The 21,280-nt window shown below is 34.4% G+C and overlaps 2 protein-coding genes and 1 pseudogene across 2 annotated transcripts; all 3 read right to left on the bottom strand.

The window, feature by feature from the left end:
• Positions 1-1,888: 1,888 nt before the first annotated feature.
• LOC100853907 (uncharacterized) lies at positions 1,889-16,415 on the bottom strand (annotated as a pseudogene).
• A 1,324-nt stretch (positions 16,416-17,739) lies between these two features.
• On the bottom strand, positions 17,740-19,149 carry LOC132253730 (uncharacterized). Its single transcript, XM_059736652.1, has 3 exons — positions 18,612-19,149; positions 18,282-18,516; positions 17,740-18,200 (listed from the first exon to the last, which is right to left on the bottom strand). Exons 1-3 carry the CDS (start codon positions 18,912-18,914, stop codon positions 17,740-17,742), a joined length of 999 nt encoding a protein of 332 aa, XP_059592635.1. The 5' UTR covers positions 18,915-19,149.
• Positions 19,055-20,318, bottom strand: LOC109122584 (L10-interacting MYB domain-containing protein-like). Its single transcript, XM_019219813.2, has 3 exons — positions 19,897-20,318; positions 19,347-19,794; positions 19,055-19,152 (listed from the first exon to the last, which is right to left on the bottom strand). The coding sequence occupies exons 1-3, from the start codon at positions 20,218-20,220 to the stop codon at positions 19,055-19,057; spliced, it is 870 nt and encodes a 289-aa protein (XP_019075358.2). The 5' UTR covers positions 20,221-20,318.
• Between the last annotated feature and the right edge of the window lie 962 nt (positions 20,319-21,280).

The raw sequence follows: 21,280 nt of genomic DNA, 5'->3' as shown, positions 1-21,280 counted from the left end.
CCTAATTAACACCCTAAATCTGTCAAATATATTAAAAAATCCGTAGACAAGCTCACAACTTTTTCTTTAAAAAAAATAATATTATTTCTGTCAAATATATTATGTACAATTCTAAGTTTTTATTTAACTTTACTATTAAATCTGATTATTATTTAAATATTCTTAAAATTGAGATTTGAATGAAAATAATACAAAAATAATACTTCAAATATGTAAGTTTCAATAAATTATACCAATTTGCTGGCCCAAAAAAAGAAATATTTTTTCTTGTTTCGACCATCTTGACAAAGCATTTATCAATTTTTTTATATTTAAAATGTTGCTAATAATTTCATACTATATTACTTGAAAGTCTTTATTGTTATTAGATAAATTTCACTCTAAATGCCTCATAAATTATGAATTCATTTCTCTATTTCGCTTTATTTCATTTCTTTGTTTAAAGCTTTCTTTTTTACATTACTCAATTTGTAAATAAAAAATTTTGATTAAAAATTTAATTGTCAAATGAAAAAACTAAAATATCTTCCATTTATATTTTCATTAGTAAATAAATAAAAATATATATTAAAATATAATCGGTATAAAGATTATAAAAATACTAATTATGTGAAGATTTTCATATTGTTAGATAATTCCATATAAATTAGACAATAAATGCAATTATATGTAGAAATGAATATATTAGGAGCATCCAAGAAAAAAAAGTAAATATTGTTGAGCCCATTAAGAAGATGCATTAAAATCTTCATTTAATAGGTGAAATGATGACAACCTTTATTTAGTAGTCTACCTACTCTTTCCATCCTTCCTTCTGATACCATCATTTGTTTTGAATTAATATCAAAACCTAAGTTTGATTTTAATAAATTTTATTCCACTCACGATGTCAACTTCGAATATTCCATAAGTTAGGTTTGAAAATTTGTACCTGCTTAAAATTAGAGATGATCCATTTATGGACACTTATATGGTAAAATCCAATGTTTTAAAATAAAAATTGGATTGAAGTAGACAGTCCACCGGTTAAACCGTCAATCGAAGCCTGATCAAGTTTGGTTCAAACTTTGGGCTACACATTAAATTGACCTTTGACAAATTGTGGATTGGATCATTGGGCTAGTGAACCTCGAATTTGCATTGGCCAACCCATTTTTGTCCTTTTGAGGATTTTTTTTTTCTTTATATACCTATTTTTGGAATCATTGTTGATAAGTTATTTAAAATTGATGATTATAGTATTTTAATTTTTAATTAAATATTAATTTATGTGGAAATCTCTATTGTCCTCAAATATTGATGAATGACGGTATCCATAAAGCCTTAAGTATTATATTTGAATTTTAAATATTAATTTTAGTACTTAACATACTCTTGAAAATAAAATTTATTACACAAAAATCTTGCCTAATTTCCTAAAATATAGATGGATGATCATGTTAGTCATACTTAACATTATTTTAGATTGCTATCCGAAAACCATAAGAGTCGGTTTTGAATTTTAAATGCATTTAACAAGTTCGATTCAAATATTAATTTGAGTATTCAACAAGTTTTTTCAAATAAAACTTATTAATGAATGACAGCAAATACATTATATATGATAACTCTTATCAAAGAACTCCCACAGCACACAACTCCATCACAAGGTGCATTGACCGCCTCGCCCTTGAATTCCGCAATATTTGGCTGCCCAGTCAGATGTTGTGTGATCTGAATATCTTAGGACCCCTAATGGTTGGGTCTGGCTGCACTTGTTTTCAAATTCCACCTTCATGAAAAACAGAGGGAAAGGAGATCAGGATAGATCATTGTAGACCAGTGTACCAACTCCCCATTCATTTCAGGGAAAACTAAATATTATTCCATTTGAATAGCAGTTTAGACGTACACTTGTAGGTTCTGGCTTGCTTCATATACTAAATAAAGGATGAACTAGTTCTGGCCATTTATAATGACACCATCAGGCAAGGGAAGGGGTCTCCTCAAGTCCAAAGTTTGCTGTAATGTCTACCAACATTAAGACGCACAATGGAACAAATTAGGAGCATGACATGAAGGTTGAATCATAACATACATAAGCATCTTTGTCCAAATTGCATCTCTAGCACATCAGCTTTTCTTTTTAGTGTGATGAAGGAGGGAGCCAACTAACCTGGTATAGTTTCCTGTCAAAGGTGAGTCTGATGGACATTTTTCAAGCCAATAGAAAGAGAGTAGGCATAGTTTCTTGTCCAAAATGAGAAAAGATTAGTTTGATGCACATTTTTAACAGCAAATAGAAACCAACCAAGTACTGCAGCCCTTTCACATAAAATTAGGACATTTGCATATTGTAAATAATAAGAAAAAAACTTATGAGGCTAGGCCCAAGAACTGAGGCTTCTGGTGTTGGTCGGATCATAACATCCTATTGCATTTGTAGAAATGTAAGAATAAGAAAACCAACTCTTTAGTAGATGCAAAGTGACAATGAGATGGGGACGTAGGATTATAAAAAGTTAAACACTCATCAGTTTGGAGCGTTTTAAGACATGCATCTTAAGATACATACTGATACCAAACTAAAATTCTCAAATAAGAAAACTAAAATGCATGCTTTTCATAATCTCTTTAAATAGTCTCTGCTTTTCTCTCTATGAATATCAAGAATAGATCATCATCATCAATGGCAGTAAACAAGTTTGGAACCAAACACCAACAAGATCACGCTTATTCTCATCTATGATGTTCTTGAATGGATTCTGATCCTTTTTCTCAACTCTTTTTTCTCTTATCTTCTGTGTGAAACCCACATTGCGGAGATTTCAAAACTTGGATGCTATTCGAATGATCGAAAATTGGTTGAATTACAGGATATGTGTGAGGATTGCTCATCCTCATCACAACTTGATTATTGTGAATTATTGAAGATCGCTTTCATTCCATGGGTGAAGCAGATTGGTATGATTCAGGGTGATGATGAGAAGATTCTGGAAAATGGGGAAGTAAATTTGAGGTGTTTCTATTGTGATGTTAAGTTAAACAGCAAATTCTACTATCTTTATCTTCTGATCAAACCCTCTTAGGGAGTTTTGGATTATACCCAGAAAAGGAATTTGATAATAGAAATTGGGATTGATGATGGCATTGACGAAGTCAATAATTCCAATAGAAGCAAATCGGATTTTGCGACTGATAGATGCGAGGAAGATGAGGGGACTAATGGAAACAAGATACTCTCTGATGTAGATGGAAGTTCTGGAACAAAAGAAGATGAGGCAGAGGAGGATTATTTCACAGGTGACAATAGGGAATGTGAGAACAAAGGATTGGAAACATGGAGAATAGGGATGCTCCTTTTGTTCTCTAAACAGTGGAAAAAACAAAGGAAACTTGTTTTTTTTGTTCTCTAAAAAGAAACATTTTGGAAACACACAGACTAATAAAAACAATAAGTGATTAAAGTTCCAAACGAGTTTTTGGTGTTTTTTGTTCTAAAAAACAAAACACAATTCTCGAAAACAATAACCAAACAGGCCTAAGTCCCTGACAAAGTGCATTAAATTGAAGAGGGGTAAACACGTAATAGGCTACATGCACTCTGCATGCCCAAAGACACCCACCCTATCAAGAGACTGTCACCCAACTTTAACAAAAGTGGAAGTCCCACCCACTACAGAAATAAAATTTCTACTAAGCTTAAAGAAGCCAGCCCAATGGCATCGGTCCAAATCACAAACGCAAGCAAATATTGGCCCAAACGAAAGCCCACAGGCAAACAGTCCATCCTCAGCCTTATTCAGGAAATGAATTCTTAATACAGACAGCTTTTTTGAACTAGGTTTCAAGTAGGCAACTAACCTGGAACACGCCCAGAACACGCCTAGATTTAAAGAAGAGTAAAAGCTAGCATCCAAAGCGAAATCTGCACACACACAAAAAATAAATAAAAAACTTTGAGACATTACTCCCAGAATTTAGCATCTATGGGTGTTAATCCCACATGGACACCGAGAGCCCCAAACAATAAACCAAAAAGCTATCAATCAGCAATCCAAATGAAAATGGAACAAAAAACTTGAGTTAAAGATATAGAGAACCCCCTTTCAATTAGAGACCCCATTTCTTCTTTTCCATGATCACCACCTGCATCTGAAGTACTGGTTTTCTGGCCTTTCTTCAGCTTTCTTCTTTCAGCTTTTGAGATATAAGGTTTCTCTCTGACTTTAGCCTTTCTGTCTTCATGATTGTGATCTTCCAAATCAACTTGAGAAGTTTCAAGAGCATACTTCTTACCAGATGCAGTATTAGATCCAAGTTCAAGAGCCCAATCAATGAGATCCTCAAGTTGTGGATTGACAGAAGAAACATGTCTTCCAGAAATATCATCTATATGCTCACTATCATTTCCATTCAACATATTCCTCTCTTCAAGAGGAACTTCAGGCAAATTGATGGATCCAACATTGGAGGTGGTCAATTCATTATGAGCAGAACTAATTTCAGAAAAGCCTTCTAATATTGGTTGATGTGTTGGTGGATCCATTATGCTTTTTGACTCTGCAGTACGTTTTTCATCTGTTTCTTCCTTCTCTGACTCAGAATCAGAATTTCCTTTAAGAGATTCATTCTCCTCAAAATCTTGTGCCCCTTCCTCCTCACCTCTCACCCGCCTTTCATATAAATGTGATCCCAAGGAGCTCTCTCATCTAAGCAAAATAACAAGCCAAAGCCCATCATAAGAGGGTGTGGAGGAAGAAAGTTCTTCTTCCCATGGATCATGAAACTCCCAACTGTAAGATATTCCCCAGTAGGAGCAGTTTTACTGACCTGGTGAGGATAAACCCACCAAGCACTTGTGACAATCTTTGAATCCCACACCTGGCTGTGACAAACCTATTTTACAAAAAAATTGTAAGCTAAATAATTCAAAGTGCATATATGCTGTTCACTCCTACCTTAAGACACAATAAAATGAAATAATACCAAAAGAATATTGAAAGATGACCAACTTACAGTGAAACATCCTGCTTGGTTCAAAGTAAGAGGGGGTACTGGATGTTCAGGCTTGTGGTTCTTGATCACAGTACTTGAAGCTCCATGTGGATCTGCATGGATATACCTAATTCATAATCAAATGAGCAATATCAGAAGAAACAACAGGGACATTAAGATTTCAGATTTTTTTTTTTTTTTTAAAAAGAGGGATATTAAGACTCCACATTATTGGATCAATTTATATTCCATAATAACAATAATCAGCTGAGGGATAACAGCAAGCTGATAAAAGCTGAAATCATGGAGGTCTATGAATTAGATAAGACACATTTCATAGAAATCATATTTCCCTTTAATCCTAAATTCCTAAATCCCATTTCATAACTCAGAGAATTAATAACCGTTGGAAAACCGAAGCTGATATGGAAAGAAATAACTTTGTAAAGGTGTAAGTTATTTATTAGTTGTCAATCTTTGTATTTTTAGGAAAGTAATTGTTAGGAGTTATTCTTTCCTTTTAATCAGTGATTTAGTTTCCTAATTTGAAGGATTTATATATGTTGTAAACTCTATAAAAGAACAATCTCAATGAAAGAAAATTATTCCCGTGAAACCCTATTCTTCAACTTGGTATCAGAGCTCGCAATTTGTTTGCCGAAATCCTCCTTCTTCCTCTCTTTCAATCCCTGTTCTTTGAAACCATGTCGGATATTTCAAACGAGTCCACTACTGTTCCTCAACCTTCTCTGAACAATCCCATCATCACTGATTCTTCAAAAATCAGTCCTACCACCTCGAAATCTCACTCTATCCAAATCACCACGATTCGCTTGAATGGTGACAACTTTCTGAGATGGTCTCAATCAGTTCGGATGTACATCAGAGGACGTGGAAAGATGGGCTACCTAACGCGTGAAAAGAAGGCTCCTGCAGTGGATGATCCGAACTATGCTATATGGGATGCTGAGAATTCCATGGTGATGTCATGGCTTGTGAATTCTATGGAAGAAGACATTAGCTCTAATTACATGTGCTATCCAACAGCACAAGAGCTTTGGGAGAATGTAAATCAAATGTATTCTAATTTAGGGAATCAATCACAGATCTTTGAATTAACCCTCAAACTTGGTGAGATACGACAAGGGGAGGACAACGTCACAAAGTACTTCAACTCCTTGAAGCGGATCTGGCAAGACCTTGACCTCTTCAACACCTATGAGTGGAAATCTACCGAGGATGGACTTCATCATAAGAAGACCATGGAAGACAATCAGATCTTCAAGTTCTTGGCTGGCCTTAATGTTGAGTTTGATGAGGTAAGGGGGAGAATCATTGGAAGACAACCCCTGCCTCAATTGGTGAAGTTTTTTCAGAAGTTAGAAGAGAAGAGAGTCGGAGGAATGTGATGTTGGGCAAGAAGGGACTTGGAGTTGCTATTGAAGGTTCAGCCTTGGTTACCACGGGTGGAGGCTATAATAAAGTTGTTGTGTTTCACCACAAATCAGATGAAAGACCACGGGTTTGGTGTGATTTTTGCAACAAACCTTGCCATACTCGTGAGAATTGTTGGAAAATCCATGGGAAACCTGCAAATTTGAAAGGAAACAAACCAGGCCGAGCCATTATTCCTACTGCTAATGAGGCTGAGACCAGCCCCTTCACTACTGAGCAAATGGAGCATCTTCTTGCACTGCTGAAATCCAACTTGACATCCGGTACTTCTAGTGTTTCTTTGGCACACACAGGTAATGAATTATATGCTCTATCTTGTCGTTTTAAATCTACTCCATGGATAATCGATTCTGGAGCATCCGACCACATGACCAATTCCTCAAACATGTTTGAATCCTATTCACCGTGTCCTGGAAATAAAAAGGTTCGGATAGCTGATGGTAATTTCTCACCTATTGCAGGAAAAGGTCTAATAAAAACCTCTGAGGGAATAGATCTTAAATATGTTCTCCATGTTCCTAAACTTACTTGTAATCTCTTGTCTATTAGCAAATTATCTAGAGATTCTAATTGTTGTGTTATCTTCTATGAATCCCATTGTATTTTTCAAGACCAGAGCTCAGGGAAGACGATTGGCAGTGCTAGGATAATCAATGGTCTCTATTATTTCGAGGATAATTTACCTAGTAATAAAATTGCTCAAAAACCAAGTAGTATTAGTTCTCTTTCTGTTCGTGATCAAATAATGGTTTGGCATTGCAGATTAGGTCATCCTAGTTTCTCTTATTTAAAACATTTATTTCCAGTGTTATTTCAAAAGGTTGATCCTTTATCATTTCAATGTGAAAGTTGTTTATTGGCAAAGAGCCAACAAAAAACTTACATTCCAAAACCCTACTATACATCAAAACCATTTTATCTTTTTCACAGTGATGTTTGGGGACCTTCAAAAGTAACCACAATTTCAGGAAAAAAATGGTTTGTGACCTTTATAGACGACCATACACGTCTTTGTTGGGTATATTTAATGAGGGAAAAATCTGAAGTCGAAAGGATTTTTAAAGAATTTTACAGAATAATTGAAAACCAATTTCAAACAAAAATCAGTATTTTGACATCTGATAATGGGACTGAGTACTTTAATAAAGTTTTGGAAACCTTTTCAAATGAGAAAGGAATTTTACATCAATCCTCGTGTTCTGATACCCCTGAACAGAATGGAATAGCTGAACGTAAAAATAAACACTTGTTAGAAGTAGCACGGGCTATGATGTTTTACATGAATATTTCAAAATACTTATGAGGGGATGTCATACTAATTGCTTCATATCTAATCAACAGGCTGCCTACAAAAATTTTGCAGTATACCACTCCTTTGGAATGCTTGAAAAAGGTATTTCCAGAATCTCAAATTAATTCTGAATTACCCTTGAAAATATTTGGTTGCACTGCATATATACACATTCCAAAAAGGTCAAGATCTAAGTTAGACCAAAGAGCAGAAAAATGCGTTTTTGTAGGATATACTCCTAATAAAAAGGGTTACAAATGTTTTAATCCCCTTACAAAACGTTTTTACACAACTATGGATGTTTCCTTTATGGAAAATGTCTCATATTTTACCAAAAATTTACTTCAAGGGGAGAAATTAGTGGAACCAAATTTTTGGGAAATTGTTGAACCTTTGCCTAGTGTAATTCTTGATATCTCTCTTGAAAAAGAAAATAAAGAAACTAAGCCAATTGAATCCGAATCTGAAATTGGTCTGTCAGAAGAAGAAATACTACGAATGAAAAAAATAGAAACAATCTTGAGCCTGTGGTTTATTCAAGGAAAAAAGTCCCTGGAAGAAGTAAAGACCAGCCGATCATCCCAGCACATGGTCAACCGAAAGCCCTAGGCAATGGCTCTCTAAATGTCTCAGGTAACCCTTCTTCTATTCCTACTCATATACATGCTTCTTCTTCTTCTGTTACTGATCTAAGTTTACCATCACACTTTGGTCCAAGTCCAGAAATATTTGCACCCAAACCCGGTTTAGGATTAGCCCCAATTGTTCCTGCACAGGACCTTGACATTGATCTCCCTATTGCTCTTAGAAAGGGAACCCGAGCTTGCACTAAACATCCCATTGCCAAATATATCTCCTATAGTAACCTTTCTGACAACTATAGAGTATTCACTACAAATATTTCAAAACTTGTGGTACCTAAAAATATTCAAGTAGCACTAGATGAACCGAGTTGCAAATTGGCAATGTTTGAGGAAACGAGTGCCTTAAAAAAGAATGGCACTTGGGAGGTTGTAGATTTACAAAGGGAAAAAGAAGTTGTAGGGCGCAAATGGGTGTTTACAATAAAGAGTAAAGCAGATAAAAGTGTTGAGAGATACAAAGCCAGACTTGTGGCAAATGGTTTTACTCAAACCTATGGGATAGACTACCAAGAGACTTTCGCCCCCGTAGCTAAAATAAACTCAATTAGAGTTTTGTTGTCCCTTGCAGTAAATTCCAATTGGCCCTTACACCAATTGGATGTTAAAAATGTCTTTCTTAATGGAGACCTAGAGGAGGAAGCGTTCATGAGTCCTCCACCAGGTTTTGAAGAAAGTTTTGGAGTTGGGAAAGTGTGCAAATTGAAGAAGTCTTTATACGGACTTAAGCAGTCGCCTAGAGCTTGGTTTGAGTGCTTTGGCAAAGTAATAAAGCATTATGGATATACTCAAAGTCAACCTGATCACGATATTCTACAAACATTTAAATGAAGGTAAAGTAGTCATCTTAATTGTGTATGTTGACGATATTGTGTTAACTGGGGATGATTGCAATGAACTAGAGAAGCTGAAGGGGAAACTTGCTGAGGAATTTGAGATTAAGGACCTGGGGGCATTAAAATACTTTCTTGGGATGGAGTTTGCTAGGTCCAAAGAAGGTATCTTTGTAAATCAACGGAAATATGTTCTTGATCTTCTTGATGAGACAAGTATGTTAGGATGTAAGCCTGCTGAAACACCTATAGAGCCGAATGTAAAACTGCAGCCTACAAAAACCAAGAATGTGAAGGACCAGGATCGTTATCAGAGACTTGTTGGGAGATTGATTTACCTATCCCATACACGCCCTGACATAGCATTCTCAGTGAGTATGGTTAGCTAGTTTATGCATGCGCCTAGACCAGAGCATTTTGAAGTTGTTTACAAGATTCTAAGGTATCTAAAGAGGACACCATGTAGAGGTCTTTTGTTCAAGTCACGAGGACACCTACAAATTGAAACCTACACCGATGCAGACTGGGCTGGAAGCATAGTGGATCGAAGGTCCACCTCTGGGTACTGTTCATTTGTAGGTGACAACTTGGTCACGTGGCGAAGTAAAAAACAAAACATGGTTGCTAAAAGTAGTGCTGAGGCTGAGTTTAGAGTTGTAGCTCATGGTATTTGTGAGATTATGTGGATAAGAAGATTACTGGAAGAGTTAAAGATGACAGGTTCATCGCCTATGAAGTTGTATTGTGACAACAAGGCAACAATTTTAGTAGCTCACAATCCGGTTCTCCATGACCGCACCAAACATGTGGAAGTGGACAAGCATTTCATTAAAGAGAAGATAGACAACGGATTGGTCTGTATGACCTATATCCCTACTGAGGAACAAGTGATTGATGTCTTCACCAAAGGACTACAAAAAACGCAATTTGATTTTCTAGTTGGCAAGCTGGCTATGGAAGATATCTTTAAGCCAGCTTGAGGAGGAGTGTTGGAAAACCGAAACTGATATGGAAAGAAATAATTTTGTAAAGTTGTAAGTTATTTATTAGTTGTCAATCTTTGTATTTTTAGGAAAGTAATTGTTAGGAGTTATTCTTTCCTTTTAATCAGTAATTTAGTTTCCTAATTTGAAGGATTTGTATATGTTGTAAACTCTATAAAAGAATAATCTCAATGAAAGAAAATTATTCCCGTGAAACCCTATTCTTCAACTATAACATCTACCAATGTACATGATTGACATGAAAAGAGACAAGAAAGTACAACTTACAATAAACATTTTTGAAGATTAATTCATAAAGCAGAAAAGGCCTCCCCTGATGTTAATAGGAGAAACAGGTCTATTAAATCTCAAATTGCAGAGGTATGGGAATAAGATACATAAGTGTGACTGAGGTGGTTTCCACAAAGTAAATAGATGAAGAAGAAATTACTTGGCATTAGAAAGATAACTAAAGCCTATAAGCTTCAGAAATACTTTCACCAAAATGCTGATGACTGTATTACAATAAGTTGGAAATTCTAAGTCTTTACACAACTCTTCTGAGTCTTCTCATCTAAAGAAAGTGTCCAATAAAAAATAAAAAATAAAATAAAATACCAAACTAAAATAAAATAAGTACTACAACAACAAACACAAAAAACAAAACCAAATAACAGACTATCACTTACCAATATTTAATGAATATGCACAATAAATCTTTTTATTGGTTGAATATTTAGCCTAAGACATGTTAAACTTTTGTGTAAATCATTAAAGGATCCTTCTGTCAGAAACATTTGAAAGAGATTTTATAAAATAATATCTACTTATAGAGAGTCAATGTTGGATTAACATGTCATAGGAGTTATGAGGAAGAGTAGTGGAGTAGTATTCTGCAACAGGTGTTTAGGTGCCTTTGGAAAAACAAAAATGTTGATGAGGAGTTGTTGTTGGTTGATTTGAAATGTATGAATCTGAAACTTCTTTTTTTGTGGCATAGTAATGGGTGGAATTGGGCCTCATTTTTTTCCTCCTTAACTCTCTTAACTTCCAGTGCCACTTTCCTTTTCGTCTCTTTTTTTCCCCTTGATATATTCCCCATACAGATAAAGGTTTTTGCCCTTTTTCTCTTCTTAAGAGTTAATTTGTTTATTAATGGAGAAAATCTACTTATAGGTCCCCTTTTGACATATAACGCTTGACAATCATCTCGTTCAGTTGAGCATCACGTCCACTGATAACAAAATAATTCTTACTGCTGATGAACCAATTAAATTTCTCAAACCAGTTAACTTTTCACATGTGTGAAATTGTGGCAACGGTTTTTTCCAGCACAATTATAGATGAGAAAATTCAGACACTTGACCATTGAGAAAAGACAACTTAATGGTTCATTTAAGCTCAACCAATAATTAAAAACAAAACTAAAATAATGCTTCATAATTCTTCTGGTGCTGAGAGGCAAGTGTGTTGTTAGTTTTTTTATAAGTAATGGTGAGATATTATAAACACGTGCCAAAGAAAGAACGCAACAAGGTACACAGGAAGTATACAAAGGGTACCATGTTGTTCAAATCATTTAAATCAAACTAGATGCTAATAAACATTCAACTTAGGTCCTAATCATCCATTCCTGTGAATGTTCAGCAAAGATATGGTTAAGTACTAACTCTCCTCTCCAATCAAAAAAAAAAAAAGTACTAACTCTCCTCACAGCACACATGTAACATAATACCAAGGGCCAATAACTCAGGACCAGCTGCATTTAATGATTCAAAAATTTGAAAATAGCATCAGTACAAAATAAATCAAAGGGGAAAAACAACTGCAATGTTCAGCTACCTGTGAAAGCTGGATGCAAGTCTTCTTTTCAGCAGCTTTAAAAGCTTTTCATGAGCTATAATAGTCTTTTCCCGCTTGTTTTCCTGCCTTTTCTTCTGTTCATACCACCGCCGAGCATTGGCGTGTGCTGAAAGTGCCAAATCAACTTCTACCTAGAAAGTGAAAAGAAAAGAGATGACAAGTTTGAAGAATAAAGATATGGGCTTTACATGATATGTAATTTGTTTGATCAGACAGGTGTGAACCAGAGTGGAAATTAGCATATGTCACATCCAACAAGATAAGCTTAATGGTAATTTAGAATCTGCATGAATGCCTTCAAATAGAAGTAAACATAAGCAGTTTTGTTATTATGACGCAGTAAGATGCAAAAAAAAAAAAAAAAATTGCATCATGCCACCACACCTTATCCACATGAAGTGTCTTTTCATCATCATCCATTTCATCAAGGTTGTTACTCAACAGCAGTGTCATGCAATTTCTCTCAAGATAAAGCTTGTCAATGAGGCCAGCTACAGGATTTCCAGATTTTTTCTTTTCTTTCACCATTCGGGCAAGATCCTCCCAATTCATACCATTTGCCAAAGCAACACGGACAGCTAATATGGCAGCATCAACATCTTCTAGGTTATATTCTATCAATTCTGCCATTTTAATGCAGCGGTCATCCTCTTTCTTCAGTGTATGCACACGATTTTCCTACAGCATCAAGTTGAAAGACTATAACACATGGCAATGATCATAAAATACTGAATAATATTTCTAGCAGAGAACCTTTTGACATGTAAAGAGAGAATGACCATAGCATGCCCATACAACCACTGATGCATTGGCTAGATTCTCATTGCTTGCTGCCCAAGTCACTATAACATAGTTGCAAGCAAGCAACTAGCTGAAAGGCTAGAAAGTATGTGAAACCACTCTTCTTAAAAGAAGGAAATGATTCTATTGGCTTCAAATATCAGACAATAATTTAAAGACCTGATCCATGCATATTTTACTGAGTTTCTGCATGGCAGTGACCTCTTTTGCCTTCTGTTGTTGTTCTGATCGTTGACCCTCAATTTTACTGTAGAACTCATCCGATGCAGCATCAAAAGTCTCAAATTTTACAAACTCCCTTGATTTGAACTGGTTCAATAAAATTGGGCAGAATTCATCATAGATCTGCAAAGGGTATTAAAACACATAATGAATAACACTATTCTAATGGTAAACCAAACAAACATGTTTACATTCACACATATGTGGAACTTGATTATATGATATCAAAGCAAAAAGGGAAGGAAATGACAGTTCTGCTCTAGATTAGCATACATAAATTTAAAAAAAACACATCCACAACCTGGCTACCACGATCTGGTTGAGATGGGGGGCAGTCCTTTCCAAAAATTTTATTCTGCATTAAAATATAACCTTCAGGAACTTGATCACCTAAGATAACATCTTCTAGCCAATTCTCAAACTTAGCAACAGATTGGGCTAAACGCTGAATTGTATCAATGTCAAATTTGCTATCCTTAGTAACTTTTGTGTTTGGAATCAGACCAGCATCCAAAATAATATGCTCAGAAAGTGCAGGCCCATAACCCAGTGCCTCTCCAAGAACAGTCTTCAAGGTCGCTTGCTTGGCACGAGCACCATCATTAGTATTTTTGCTTGGCTCAGATGACTTCGCACCTTTGCGGTTACCCTGCTTCTCTCTAGGTGCATCAGACACTTTATTTCCACCCTCAACTGGCCTCGACTGCTTCATTGCTCTCATATTCCTTGGGAGATGTAAGGGCTGCTTGCAACTTAGTAGTGGTAGTACACTCAAAAACTCGACAAATTTCAACTGGATACCAATGGCGTGATATGATTGCAACTCCTTTATCATCATCTCTGTTGTAAATAACTTGTTATCATGTAGCTAAAATTCAATTCTATAGACATTTAAGCAAAAAACTTACCCTGTTAAGGAAGGAAATCTTCAAGGCCATTAGGAGCTAGCAAACATGGTCTCAACTTGGAAGGGTTAAACACAAGCCAATTCAAGCAGTGGTTGTTCTTGGGCAACTTCCTTTGCATCTACGCTTTGACTCATATTAGAAAAGTTCAAGTTGGGCTTGGATTGAGGTTTTGTGCAACCCCAATCCATCAACACATCCTATACCCATTGCATACATGTGATTGATGGTAGCTAGTTAAAGAAGTTGAATATGGGAATAGGGTGTTAAGACTACGGATATTTACATGCACAAGGATGCTAAAAGGCGATCTGCCTTGGGCAAGCCAAAGAAAATTGGCCACCTCATAAGCTCTTTCCTCCTGTTCAAACAGATGAGATTTTAGACACAAGCTGCTCCTTGCTCTCCTTTACTTTCTTGTTTAAACTACGCACACATAGAGAGAGAGGGATTTTGAGCAATTATTCTCCCCCTATTTTTCCAGAGCACTCAGCCTCTAATTTTCCTTCAAAAGTGGTTCTTCTAAATGGTTTTTTTATTCGCTTAATGCACTTTTTCTGCTACAGCTTTAGGGCTTTCACAGTTTACTCTCTCCCGTTCAAAATCCAACAATTGCCGCCCCAAATGTTTTCTTGGATATGTTTATTTCATTAACAAAAAACTCCCATGTACCGCACTTGACCCAAAATTTGATGTATAATCACTAAAAGGGATTAAGACTCGAAATGTAAGAGTATAATAGTCACTTAATTGCAGTGCATTTGGGTTTTTTAATTAGATAAAATAAACATGGTCCAAACTGTTTAGCAAATTTGAGGACAAGTTTTGGTATTTGAATGTGAGGAGGCAAAGTACGAAATGCCTCAAGGTCAAGGGGATACAGTATATATAACCCTTTTTTATTTGATGTTTTGTTTAATTCTTCTAAATGAAATTTATCGAGGGTTTCACTCTTTCACCAGTGATACCAATAAGATCATAGCATGAACATCAATAATTTCATCATACCATGATGTATGTGCTAAACTCAACAGCTAATACACATGAATTGGCAGAGAAGGACAAAAGTTCTTGCTAAAAAAAAATAGTTGTGCTTGTATACAAATATGTGCATAAAGGAGCAAAAACAAATGCAACATGAGAGATGGACTGCTAACCTGTGTGATCCAAGAAGAGTCATGACCATAAACTCAGAATCTGTAAGGAGAATGTTTCCTTGGGCACACAGCTCCAATATAACATAGCGTGCATTGGCACCAAGTCCAAATTGAAAAAGGATGACCTGAAAAAGAGAAAAAAATAGTTAAACAAAAAAAATCATGATCAGAAACAACACAGTCAATATACACTACATAAGTTAGAGAAAATGACAAGCATAAACAAACATCCCCTGGAGTAATACCCGATCATATCCCAGCTGCCGCACATCCTCTAGCCTTCTTGTCCATATGTGCTTTCTTAATTTAAGTGTAAACCCAGATGGAGTCATACTTTTGTCCCCATAGATGTGAGAAAATATGAACAGTAAGCAAAAACTTGTGGTATTAAAAACAGTGCCATTCTACTCTTTTCCTATCCTTTTGCTCTGTTTGGTTGCTGAACAAAGGCTAGAAAACATTGTCAACTTTAAAAGTTTTTCATTACTTGGGTCCCAAGTTAACATAAAACCTCAGTGAAGTATACCTTATAAAACCCTCACGAAGCATAAAACAGAAAACTTGAATTCAAATTTATTTCATTTTATTTTCCAAGGTTTTCCAGGCAACAAAACTGAAGGAAAGGTTGGGCAAGATTAGGCCTAACTTTTATTTTTTCGAATTGGGGAAAATCTTACCGAACATATGCAGTGGTATGCAATCTAACACCACTTTTCATTAACAACAAAACCTTCTCGCTCCCTCCGGATTCAGTGACGCCACTACTGTTCATAAACTTAAACATATAAGTCTGGCAAAAATAAAAATAAAAATTGTAAATAGCGAAATCAACACAACAATCCAACTCAATTAATTCACAAAAACCATTACAAAGGCCCGTTCAACTCAGATTATTCATCAAACAGGTGGTGATCAGCAATGTAAATGAACAAGCAAACACACAATTATCCCAAAAACAAGAAAAATAATGAAGAGGTAAAAATTAAATGTTTGTTTAGAAGGAAAATAACAAACAGAGGATTGCAATTAAATTAGGGTTTGGCAGAGTGGATTGAGAAGTACTTTGGGAGAGAGATCGTAGACGTTGGCACAACGCATGCCGATTAATCGTCGCAAGCACTTGATCTCCGCGGCCACGTCAGCCGTGTTCATTCGGCCGCCCTTCACCATTTTCAACTTTCTTATTCGCAGTATCAGAGTTTGTGCGTGTTCGGAGGGACGATGTTTTCAGCGAAATGATTTGAGGTTGGACAAGATGGTATCGGAATACTTATGTCTGATTTCCAGGGTGTTTGGCAACGAGTAGAACACAATCCATTTTGAGTTCCGGCATGCAGCGACGTCGTTTTCCATGTCCCAGCAAGACGATGTCGTTTTGTTGAGTTGGAGTATTGGCGAAGTTAGTTTGAAAAATGGAAATGATTTTTAAAAACATATTATTTTAATAATCCTTAAAAAGTGATTCATTTTTAATAAACCATCTAAAAAAAATCTTGAATGAATATTATACTATCATAACATCTTGCTTTAATATTTCATTCAAAGAAAAAAAAAACTCAATATTTTTAAGCTATAGTTGATTATCAAAAAATTTGAGAGAAAATATGAAAAAAAGAAAATAGAAAAAAAGAAAAAAAAATTTAATTTAATAAATTAGTTCATACATTTTCTTTGAATAGTAAAATTAAATAATTTAAAAATATATAAATTTTAAATTTATTTTAATTATATTTAATTTTATTTTATATAAATCGGACATAGAAAAACTATTTTTCTTAATATTTTTTTTTTCTACTAAAACAAAATATAACCTTAATTTTTTCCGAACATTGTTCACTTTTCATAGAGGAGAAGACCAAAACAGAATGCAGTCACTTACTGGCTTACAAACAGAGGTTATTTTATATCATGATGTACAGATCTACATTCATATAAGATGCAAAAGATTGTTTTAAGGAAGAAAGTTAAAACACAATGACAATCTGCTAAACCTGCTGGGAGGTAATTTTATGTAAGAAGTTGCAGTTCAAAGTCCATATTTTGTAGATGACCCTACATGTGTATATATATAGATATAAATATATATATATATCATATATGTACATGTACATCCAATCAAAAGGCCGGCACTTAGGTGGCATTTGTTTTTTTGGCTTAATTCTAAATAGAACTTTTTTTTAACTTAATACTAAATAATGCTTAATAGCATTAAACATTAAGTTGTTTGTTTTTTTAAAATTTTATTTCTATTAAGTATTAAGTTTTTTTTTTTTTTTTATGCTGAAAACCAATATCTTAATATTTTAATGTATTAAAAAAAACATAATTTAACTTATTTCTAAAAAGTTCCAAATAATAAATTTTTTATAATAAATAATTTATCATTATCATTCTTACAAAAAATAATTAATATATTTATTTTTTATATAATTAAAATAAAATATTTAAACTTAATAATATGAAAAACAATGGATTGATAAAAACCTAAATCAAATTAAAGAAAAAACATAACAATTCAAGTACATATTTTCAAATATCCGAAGACATCACATTTTATGCTAATATCTAAACATTGCATTTCTTACAATGGTAAAAAGCTAAAAATGACAAGTTAACTAAACACTTGAAAGAGTTCATTTGTGATTTGGTTTCGGAATTGTTGCATGAATTCTTGATCAGATGCTGCAAAAAAACTGCTTGTAGTTGAGTTTTGATTTTGATTGGCATTGTCACTTTCCAATTCCACTTCATTGTCATATTCAGAAAATAATCTATCCGCAACTGAGATTTGTCGAAGAAAATTGTGAATGGAGAAGCATGTCATGACAATTTTTGTTTGAGTAGTAAACGAATAAGGTGCCATTCTCTTCAAGATTGGAAAACGCGCCTTAACAACACCAAAAGCACGTTCAATGACATTTCTTAATCTTGCATGACATTGGTTGAATATCTCCTCTTTTCCTACAGCTTTACCACCACTACGAAAATCACTCAACCAATAGCGCACATTACGATATGGTGCCATAAAACCTCGACTGTATGTGTATGCTGCATCTACTAAATAATATTTTTCTGAAAAAAAAAAGGATTAAGTTGATTATTATAATGAATAAATACAAATTATATTAACTAAAATGAAAATAAAATATTTACCTGATGGGGGCATTGGAAAATTATGTTGCGGGTTACGAATAGTTTCTGTCAAGACTCTTGAATCATGAGTTGTTCCTTCCCATCCAACAACAACAAACCTAAATATCATGTCAAAATCACAAAGTGCCATAACATTTTGAAAACACTCTCTTCTCCCACGACCTCGATAAGGTACTTGTTGATTAGTGGGAATACATGCATGGATAAGAGTTCCATCAATTGCACCAACAACATCCTACATGGTAATAATTCTTTAAAATATAAATAATTATTTTTATATGAGAATAATACAAATATGATATGAATAATTAAAAATAAAAAATAATGTACCTTAAAAATTTGTCTTAGCCGACGATTGGAGATACCATTTGAACTATCATTGAATGATGGAGGAGTAATCATCTCTTTTGAGAAATTCACCATGGCCACTAAAACCTCATGGAAGTATTTATGAATTGTTTGACTTGAGTGTTGGAATCTATTCTTAATCAATCGATTCCGAAGATTATGACTAATAGTCATAAGAAACATGGTCATTTTCTCTTCAACATTCAAATGTTTACTGTCAACAAGCCATCCTTTTTCTCGAAACATGTGACATAGAGAAATAAATCCATGTTTTTCCATCCGCATTAGTTCATAACATGTGCTAGATGAACCATTTAAAAGCTCTTGAATGAAAAGTGAACCTGTAAATGATGAAGTAGAGACTCGTTCCTTATTAATGGATGAGTCACTCAATAATTTAAGCAACAACACAACCAATCTTCTTTTTAAACTCTTGTCACTTCTAACTTTGTATCTTCATCTTCACTTGATGATGATGAACTTGAACTATTTGAGTGATGTGAAGGATTCTCCATAAGAATATCTATTATAAAAAAAAAATAGTTATGAAATAAAAACATAAGTTTAAATGTATCAAATATCCAAAACAAACAAACCAAAAGTACCAAATTAAAATCATCATATAAGTCATATACCCTAGGCATTCCACAAATCTAAAACAAATATTTAAAAAGTTATTTTCGCAAGCTTGAATCCATCTCATTCGCTCTTCGTCACTTTCCATCTCCATCCACACCTCTCTGTACTCTTTCTTCTTGCAAAATGCATTAATTGCTACATAGTATAATGGATCCTCATAAGTCAAAAGCCTCTTCAAAATCTTCATGCATTCTTTGACTGTGGATCCTTCAAAATTCTCCAACACATTCACTATTCTATACATTTCTTCTTGAGTTTGCTCTTTCTTTCCTTTCTTCTGTTTTTTCTTAGAACCTTCTGTTTCATCATTAGTATTTCTTGGCAAATCCTCATCTTCTTCTAAACTAACTGAAGTTTCACTAGGCATAGATGTAGAATGTGTTGATGATTCCTCAGCCCCAGAAGCTATCACTCCCCCAGAGCTCCAATTTTTAGACCTAGTAGCTAACACTCCTCCAAACAATGCCTCTAATTCTTCCACATTTGCTAATGGTTTAAAACGGAATTGTTTAGCTTCTGGATATTTCTATTTTACAAGATAAACAACAAATTAGTCATATATACATATATATATATATATAAGACAATTATTTTTAAAATTCACTCAAATCCATAAAAAAAAAACTACCTGTAGATATTCTTCCCATTTTTCAGCTGGCCAATCAAAAGTTTTGGTTACAGAGTTGTAACCATGTCCTGTCATAGTCATCATTTTACTCCAAATGAGATATTGTCTTTTCATGTAATCCCACCCATTCTTAAGTTGTTTTGAAGTATAACGTTTTCCAAGTAACTTCTCCAACTCTTCAGCAATTCGAGGCCAAGCACTAGACTTTAAACCTCCACCTGATCTAAAGCCTTTGTTTGCCTCTTGAAGACAAAGATCAATAAAGTGCTTTCTTTGGATGGGGTCAGTCCAATTTGCCCTACTAATCTCAATATTTTGACTCATTACTGTACAAAAAACCAACCAACATTAATGACTAATTTTCAATTTTCAATTAAAGACAATAAAATAAAATAAAATAAACTTCAGTTGGTTTGGTATGTCTAAAAAGAAAAGGAAAATAATTTTTTCTAACAAAAATATTAAAAAGGATTATATGTAAAGTGGGAGAAAGTGAAGGGGTGCTTTTGAGGAAAGTAGCAGCTCATAAATGGTGGAAAGAGAGAGTAAATGGTGGGGGCTGTGATTCTGTAGGAAAGGATAGCACAAACACAAAGAGGTGAGAAAAGGGTCTACTATGTATTCATAGTAGACTGTACCCAAAAGTAAGAAAACTTTGGATTTTGCTACTGCACATTAAATTCATCATATCATTTTCAAGTTTCTGAGCATTTATATCATTTGATTGTGTAATAATTACACAAGATCTGCACTCTCAAAATTTCAAAGCTTTATAGGGTCATAGCTAACAAGGTAGAGTTGTGTGTGTAGAATGTAGAGAGGAGGCACAGGCAAAGGCAAAAACATGGAGGTGGTTCAGATGTAGAGAAGATTTGTGGAGTATGCAGCATCCTTGCATTTATATGTATTATTAGATACATGGTAAAGATTGTACAAACTTGAGCAAATGATTGAAAGGGACATAAGAAATACCATAATTTTTACAAGTATATATCCAGCAAACAATTTCAATGCCCCTAATTATGATTTCTCATTTTCAATAGAAACCCCCAGTCACATAAGTTATACTCTGATAGGCCAATGTTTCTTGCCATCTAAACCATTTGATCTAATGTCCATTGTTTGTGTCATTGTTTCAACCTCTACATGACTTTTCTTTTTTCTTTTTTCTTTTTTTACTTTTTATATGATAAGTTAAAGCCCATACAAATTCTAAAAGATAAAGACCCAGCAACCTTGGGGTGATTTAATCATTTGCTCAAGTTTGTATAATTGCTTTCTTCAATCACCATAAGGAATTCTCTGTCGGGTTCTGCCATTGCTTTGTAATAGGACAAATTATCTTCCAAAGCTATTTTAATCTTGTGGGTTATAAAATATTGAT

This window comes from Vitis vinifera, chromosome 5 (genome assembly GCF_030704535.1).
Source record: "Vitis vinifera cultivar Pinot Noir 40024 chromosome 5, ASM3070453v1".
Lineage (NCBI taxonomy): Eukaryota > Viridiplantae > Streptophyta > Magnoliopsida > Vitales > Vitaceae > Vitis > Vitis vinifera.
The sequence above is the reverse complement of the archived record's forward strand: the minus strand, read 5'-3'. Positions and strand labels throughout refer to the sequence as shown.

Bases quoted from the DNA above. Each gene is read 5' to 3' on its own strand.
- LOC109122584 (XM_019219813.2), bottom strand. From the start codon at position 20,220: ATGAGTCAAAATATTGAGATTAGTAGGGCAAATTGGACTGACCCCATC. The intron at 19,795-19,896 runs GTAGTTTTTTTT...CTTGTAAAATAG, and splicing joins AATGGGAAGAATATCTACAG to AAATATCCAGAAGCTAAACA. The intron at 19,153-19,346 runs GTGACGAAGAGC...TTTTTATAATAG, and splicing joins GGTGTGGATGGAGATGGAAA to ATATTCTTATGGAGAATCCT.
- LOC132253730 (XM_059736652.1), bottom strand. From the start codon at position 18,914: ATGCGGATGGAAAAACATGGATTTATTTCTCTATGTCACATGTTTCGA. The intron at 18,517-18,611 runs GTACATTATTTT...ATTACCATGTAG, and splicing joins GGCTAAGACAAATTTTTAAG to GATGTTGTTGGTGCAATTGA. The intron at 18,201-18,281 runs GTAAATATTTTA...TTTTTTTTTCAG, and splicing joins TTTTCCAATGCCCCCATCAG to AAAAATATTATTTAGTAGAT.